Here is an 8,151-nt window from a genome sequence, read left to right on the forward strand (position 1 = left end):
TTAAAAATTGCCTGTCCTGAACAAAACTAGTACATTTTATACTGCATAAAAGTAAGAGAGAGGGATAAATACTATATTCACATTCTGAAAAAAGAGCCAGAGGAGTTAGCCGTGTTAGTCTGTAGTAGCAAAATAGTAAAGAGTCCAGTAGCACCTTTAAGACTAACCAACTTTACTGTAGCATAAGCTTTCGAGAACCACGGTTGAAAAAAGAGCTTAACCTTGTGAAGATACTGAATGTAACTGAAGCTGAACAGCTGCTAGACTTCAGTCTTCAAAGATGCACTCTGTGCTGACATCACCATTCGAGGCCTCAAGAAAAACATTTACAAATGATGGATCAAACTACATGTTATAATCTAATCTTGTGGTATCTACTCAAATGTTTAAAAGCAGGGCGCCCCCCTCTTAGTACTGAGGAGGCAGGGAGTACTACCTGTTTCCCCACTTATACCATTTTCCTAATATAAATCAGTTCTCCAGAATGGGGAAGTCTGAGAAGGGTTCAGCCCAACTGCTTTTTAACATTAAATAAAGTGACTGTTTGTCCTGAAGTTAAGGCATTTGAAAGGAGGTGAAATAGAAAGAGTATGTATGCTCTAATCTTGTCTCCAAAGAGACCAAGGCCTCTCAAACAACCTGGGAGAGATCCCCCACCCTCTCTTGGTGCAGGAATTTCAGATGCCCCCTTTTCCTGTTAACAATATATACTTTGACTCAAAAAATCAGGAAAAATCATAGAGTAATTCCCATATAGGGAAGTTTCCAAAGGCCTGCTCCTGAATCAGGTAAAGAGAAGAGGCAATTCTGTTTTCCATTTATGATAGCGTGCTTGAGACACAAGAATATGTCCTTATGTGACAAAAGAGCCAGTCCTCCAGACAAACTGTTACAGCTGCCACTTCTTTCAAAGCAAAGCTGCTTCAGAACCTCTCTGAAATAAACCTCTCTGAATTGGAAATGAGTGGGGGATCCTTTAAAAAAAAAGGCAATTCCAAAAACGTATGGGGAAATGTTATTCCTCGAGATACTTTGAGGCAATAAACATTTAAAATAAATATAATTTTTAAAAGGTCATTTTCACCTCAATAAAAATTCCTTAGAGGAAGAAAAGTCGGATTTTCAGAGTATGCAGTTTATTTTAAACTGATCAAGGAGCACAAGCACGCGCGCACACATGTCCCAGTACTTGTTTCCTAGGCAAGACAAAAGCCTATTAGTTGGGAGGGGCCTTTCCCTTTAAGATCACTTATTTCTTTAAAAAGTATGACTTTAGATTGAGTCCCTCATGCAAAGAAAACATTGTTTTCCTTTTTCAGCAGAACCAGAAAGCGAATGCATGTAACAGAAGCAGCATTAACACATATGGAATCAGAAGAAGGATAACACTAACCCTCAGTGATATTTTACCTCAGAGTTTAGAGGCCGAAGCCTGAACAGGCTGAAGAAAATGCACATTATATGCTATCAGAGAAGAATCTTCTATGACATCTTCTGAAGACCCAAGCATGTCTAGCTAAACTTGAGACAAAAAATACCCCAGATTAGCCAAAATCATTCTTAAGTCCCTTTTATATGGGCTCTTTAAACCTGCTGGTTTCACACACCTAAAGAATGAAGTGCAACAACAACAACAACAAAAGGAGGTCAAAACAGGTTTTGGAAAACCCCAAATAAAGCTCACTAACCATGGGAGGATAATATTTTATCCTTAGAATGTGCAAAAAACTTTTTTAAAAAGCCGTTTGCCTACAGAAGCAAAACCAGCCATATGAAAGGGACCTAAGAGATCTTCTGCACTTTGAATACAGTAGAATGATAACGTTTCTCCTCCCATTTCAGAAAGAAATATAGTAACAGATTGGAAATATCCTATAGTGTTTTTGTAGTTAATATACAGAACAATGAAATGTTTGATTTTATTGCAGATTATTTATCAGTAATTTATAAGCACTTTAACACAAATTCACTAGTAATAGGCTGTCTGTTAAGAAGCAGAAGGCAAGATGATGGAATTTTTCGTTTGTCTGCGAAAGCACTGGACAGATGTGATGGGAAGAAAAATATATCTGCTAGCTTGACCATATGCCCTTAGAATTCACTAAATTCTGCTTACCAACATATTTATGGAATAGTACTGTATGTTCAGATTTCCTGGCACAAGAAAACGATGGCAAGCAGATGGAAAGGCAACATGTGATTAAGTTCTGTCTGCAGCAATGTTGTATACAGCCACCTTTCCTAACTTTTCCTCCATGCACTGGTGTATTCCAGATCCCTTCATTGTCAGTAATACTCAATTTATTCAGCTGGATTGCAAGAACTGAAGGTCTGGAGTCTAATTAAATGTTAGATGCTGTTATACATTCTTTTTTATTCCCAGGTTTAAATCAAGATTCAGTACCTCAGTGTACTGAACTGCAGCACAAAATTCCCTCTGATAGTTTCAAAGTTTCTTTAAAGACCCATATTTGCATCTATCCCAATAATTCTGCAGCAATAGGAAGTAATCCTGAATCCCACACTCAGTATAAAGACCTTCAGCCACACTGCCTCAGCTAAACCCAGCCCTACAACAGCACTAGGGGAAAGCAAGATGGCTCCTAATTCCAAAGTAAGTGACAATTAAACTCTGAAACTAACAGATGTTGCAGGTGACTCCATTTCTAGAATTTTCTTAGTAAGCAGTCATACTGCTTCTTTAAGATATTTCTGTGGTTAACTAAAGAAGAGCCTAGTGAGTTTTCCTTGACTTCAGCATTTCTGAATGGCCCAAAGCTGACTATCATAGGACCAGTACCTATGCTGTACCTATAAATAACGGCTCCCAGACTCATCTGGGGGCCTGAGTTGCAGGCGATGCAGGGGGAAGTGAGCGGAGAAGCGGCATGGCGGCCGGTTTTGTGGAGGGGCGGGGAGTGTCCAGGGGCCAGGTGACTCCGCCCAGGCACATCCGGTGCGGGCCCCTGGTCGGATAGCTGATCCCCGCCCCTCAGCACTTGGCCCATGGCAGCCAATGATTTAAAGACTGAATTAATTTAACATGCAATTAGATAAGTAATGAATGCTAGGCAACCCACATTCTCCCTGTGAAAAAAAATTTCTGCAAGACTCTTTTTAGCAGAAGAAACTTACAGTGCAATCCTAAGAAGAATTACTCCAGTCTAAGTGCATTGAAATCAATGGGTTTAGTCTGGAGTAACTCTTAGGATTGCTCTGTCAGTTAGCTAAGTGACCCATCACAACCCCAGTAAGGAAGGGAACATAGTGAATTATAGCCCTTCAGTGAATGAGCAAACCCTTCTAAGGAATGATGAGAGAGCAACCATTGCATCTTAGTTGATAAATATTTGACTTCCCAAGAAGAGACCAGGAAGAACAAGAAAATACTTGAGCAATAAGCTGTCAATACATGTAATACAAATGTCATGGTTCTGCTTTTTCAAATCATAAGTTCACATTACCAAATATTATACAAATCTTTCTTCCGTAGAATCAACTTCATTTGATTTAACAGATGTATTTTTCATGCACTCCATGCAAAGTTCCTACACTTAGTAACAGTCATACCAATGACCTAAGGATCTTTTAAAAAACTGTAATCCTATGGGGGTTCTATATTTAAATAACTAGCTTGCCAAAACCATTATAAACAACCTCCTCAGTGACTGCCTACAGAAAAATTATGAGGGAACTTTTAAATCAGTTAAAATGTGTTCTAAATGTAGAAAAATAGCTTGTAAGAAGTATACCGTTATAGGGGCTAACCAAGAGAAAGGCATTATTGCTAGAATAACTTTATTCCAGTATTAAAACTCAAATACGTGTTGTTCACAAAAAAAAACCCCAGAGACCACACTGTAGGAGGCCTTACTTACTTACTTACTTACTTACTTACCTTACTTCATTTATACCTTGCTGCCTTTGCCCCCAACGAGGACTCAAAGCTTGTTCTCTTCTCCGCCATTTTAAATTTAGAAAGCCAATGCTCCACTTTCTAGTACTGCCATTGCTACAAATGACTATCATGTGCAGAGGGAATGGGCAAAATCCTGCACTCTGTTTTCCAGCGATGCTGCTGCCTTTTGACAGCTACCAAGAGCAACCAAATACACCTCATCCAAGTTTCCATCAAGAATCATGTTCCATATGATTTTTCTAACATTTGGCATGTTTTTGTACTGAACTGCTGTTAACAGTTTTGCACATGGTAATTTTGTTAGTTTCCTATGGAAATTGAGAAATGAGATATTGTATCTGCTGGGTCTAACTGTTTTAGCAACAGTTACTGTCCCACATATCAAACTAAGAATGCAATTCTTACAGCAATGATCCTTGACAGCATATTCTTGCAATATACAAGTTTTACAAAAGTGTTCTTGCATACCTCCAATAATACCAATAACAATCACTGGGTAGCTTGGATGCATTCTTGGACAACAAATATATCCAAAATAAGATTACAGTTGCACTGTACGTCTCAATGTGTACATGATCTATGGAAGGAAACATTTCACATAACCTTCACATAAAGAGCAGCAAGAAAGGTGTTATTGTTGCTGTAGTGTTTCTATGGTTGTCTCAGATGGTATATAAACAAACAAGCTGACATGGACTCATGTTATCCATAGGTGAAGGCCATGAAGCTATGAAGTTGGTACATAAAGGCAGAATGTATACTGTCTGTTCCAACACAGAAAAAGGTAGATTGATTTCCCCAATGATTTCTTATGGTGGTTTGATTTGCATGTCATTAGTGCATCATTAGTAAAATCAAAATTGTTTCTGTTTGGTTTCAATGTGCAAGCTTCAGTGATTTTTGTAAACATGAAAGGACTGATGAATATACATCCGCAACAGCTGAGAGCTGACATCATGTAGTGGTTAGTGTGTTGGAGTAGGACTTGAGGCAAGCAGATTTGAATTCCCCACACAACCATAGAAGCCTTAGGCCCATCACAACCTTGGGCCCATCCCAATGTCTCACCCTAACGTACCCTCACAAGATTGTTGTTGTAAAGATTAAGTGGAGGAGGGGGAAACAATATGAAAATCTGCTTTGAGTCCTTGATCAGAAAGAAAAGTGGGATATAAATTATACACACACATGCTAGTGTGGGTTCGAAATGTATTCTGAAGTCTTATGTATTGCTTATACGTGCTAACAAAATATCGTTAAATTTTAAACAGAAGTTAAGCTATTCTTGCAAACATAACTTTACTGAACAAATACAGGAATTATTTGAGTTACTTAAGGTTTTGAAAAAAGGTTTTTTTCACAATCCTAATTGTTACCCAAATAGGTCTCCTTAATTAGCTGGGGGAATTAGGAGACAGGCGAGAGGGGGGTAATTGGAATTCTCCACCTAAATTTATCGGGATTATTCCCTTAGAGAACTCTCAAATAAGCCAGGCAGATGTTCAACTGAAAAGGTTTTTTTATTTAAATAGAAATAAAGGGCAAACATTCAGCAAACATACAAGGCTAATTAAGAAAATCAGGGAGGAAAGGGAGAGAAAGCTGTTTAGGGAGGGCGATAATTTCATCTTGAAAACAGAGTTCCACAAAGACAGCAGCAAAACGACCAGCGTTTCATGACAGAGGCCCAAACAGATTTGGAGGTGTATGGCAGATCCCAAGACACACACAAAGAACACGTGCCCAGGGAGCCCAGTTACAGGGCAAGATGTTCCCTGGGGCAAGCTGACATTTTCGCCCCCAAAATAATACTGGGTTGAGCAGAGGTTGGACAATAAGTTGGGAGAGGTTTGATGGTTCCTATCTGAGGAAGATTATAGATGAAAAAGTGTGTGATGACCCTTTTAGCACTGGACGGGAAAAGCTACCAGGTTTGCTGAATAGCTCTGATTAGGGTAGGTGGGTGCGGGGAAAGTGAGATCGGGCATTGACAAGGTAAGTCAGTAGTTTCCTGGGAGTCTCATTGTTCTAAGTTATGTGTCTCTCTCTGGGGCGTGAAGGGGTGTCAGTCAATCAGCCACTCTGACTCACACTCTGGTTATTTTCCAGGCTCCAGCCAGCTGACATCTGCTCTGGGCCAGAAGTGCCATGGGCTTACTATATATGAGGAAGGGATGTTTATGATATTCCATCCATAAACTGCCCTCTTAGCATGAGAAGGGAGTCTGACTGCTAACACAATGACCTCTTCAACACAAAGCATGACCTTTTTTTACAGTGCAATTGATACCTAATATTTCAGCCGGTACAGCTTACTCACTGCCAAACCAGTTCATTATTACTCAGTGACAATGACAAACTACACCCTAAGGACAAACTGTAACTTCCAGTGATTCCTCATTCTGCCATGAAGCTCACTGGGAACTCAGGTCAGTCCCCATCTCTCAGCCAATCTACCTTATGGAATTGTTGTAAGGTAGGAGGATAAGAGAAAGAAGAGGGAACTTATACTGCAAACCAATGCAGAGTATTTGTTGGAGAGGGACTAAGGAGAACCAAGTTCAAGTCCATGCTTAGCCATAATGTTTGCTGTGTGATCTTGGACCAGACACGCTCTCTGCCTACTACAGTTCTAGTGAGGAAAAAACATATATATTGCTCTAAGCTCCTTGGAGGAGAGGTGAGATAAAAATGTAATCAATACAGAAAAAGACTTGCCACTTGGATCTCCTTGGAGCATTAATAGAATATTTTAAAAGAATGTTTTAAAAATCTGACCATTCTTACTGAAAAGAAACTAATAGGAAAACTCCCTTTAAAACAAGTGGCGCTATCTTCAACACTGTGTTAGCTAGTATTTTAATACAATCTCAGGACTCTGCCAACATGTTTTAAATGTACAAAGCAATAGTGCCTATTGAAGACCTTCAACAGTTAAAGTATAACTAATATGTGTTAGTCTAAGTACTCTTTCCCACAAACATTAGAAGTCATTTGCTGCATCAGGCCAAAATCTACCTTGTCCGGCATCCTTTGCAAGAATCCCAATTATCAGAATGCACTAGCAGTCCATCATTACACCTGGCAGTACATCTGAATTCAGTTTACAAGAGAAAGCACATTCTAAAAACAGGAAAGTAGACTGTGGTCAACTAGCCAATCAAGAGACCTCTCACAGACTTCCATCTCCCTTCCCACACATGGATTCCTTCCTCTACTTCTTGGTTTTAACTAACCAAAGCTAGAATATTCAAACTGGCCATATATGGTTAGCACGTTCCCCTCAAAACCGCAGTTAAACAAATTACAGTAACTGTACAAACCATGATGTTAAGGATATCGCCAGGCATTTGGACATGACAAAAAATTATAGCTTTAACTACCTATTGGAATTTGCTTTTGCAACCAGAGGCAGGTGGAAGCTACCACAAGCACAGACACTATGCAGGCACCATGAAAGCTATTGATCCCCCAAAAGCCAGAGCTGGTATTTTATCCCTTATGTAAATCAAAATTAATTTTGTTTTAAGCAAAGCGTTAGAGCAGTCTTTTTTTTTAAAAAAAATTACCCATTTTAAATTATCCGTTTGTTTTTTTTGGGGGGGGGGGTTCCTCGTTTCCCTTAACTGTCCTTTGCAATAGCGGCAGCTTGAAGCCTGGAACACCTGCCCTAATAAAACCACCAACCGCCACCTATCCCTGGCGCGTTCCTTTTAATTCGCTTCAATAACTTCACACCTTCCATCGCCACGCCGACCCAAAGCCCCCGACCTTGTGACAGGTTGTTCAGGGACCGCCTGCAGCACAAACACACCTCCCTCCGAGCATCCCCACGAAAGCGTTTCAACAACCCATCGCTCCAGGGCAGGAGGAGAGTCCATGGCCATATGCCCAGTAACTGAGGATGAAGAAGGCGGGTCGCTTGACCCCCTCCTCATCCCGCAGCACCTTCCTTTCCCGCCTCACGTTCGCACACGCACTCCGTGCCCCAGTCCCGCCCACCCGGGGTGCGGCAGAAAGCGCTGCTGCCTGCCCGGCCGGGCCCGGCCCTTCTCCCGCTCACCCAAAACACGGTGGAGTAGGTGATGAGGCTGAACTTGAGGCACAAGTACGAGAAGCGGGCGCAGTAGCGAATCTGCTCCGAGTCCCCCGTCGCCATTCTCCCCCTCCTCCGACGCCGGTTGGGCTCTACTGCCGCGGCCCCGGCGCCTCTTGCCCGACCCAGCTCCTCC

General features: G+C 41.0%; 1 protein-coding gene across 1 annotated transcript in view; it reads right to left on the reverse strand.

Annotated features, from left to right (window-relative positions):
* TSPAN15 (tetraspanin 15) overlaps window positions 1–8,151 on the reverse strand; it is a 30,613-nt gene extending 22,462 nt beyond the window's left edge. The window contains exon 1 of the mRNA XM_054984089.1: window positions 7,983–8,151. Within this exon, the coding sequence (XP_054840064.1) occupies window positions 7,983–8,078 (96 nt within the window). The 5' untranslated portion in view covers window positions 8,079–8,151. The remainder of the gene's footprint in view (window positions 1–7,982) is intronic.

Source organism: Eublepharis macularius, chromosome 6 (assembly GCF_028583425.1).
Source record: "Eublepharis macularius isolate TG4126 chromosome 6, MPM_Emac_v1.0, whole genome shotgun sequence".
NCBI classification, from domain to species: Eukaryota; Metazoa; Chordata; class Lepidosauria; order Squamata; family Eublepharidae; genus Eublepharis; species Eublepharis macularius.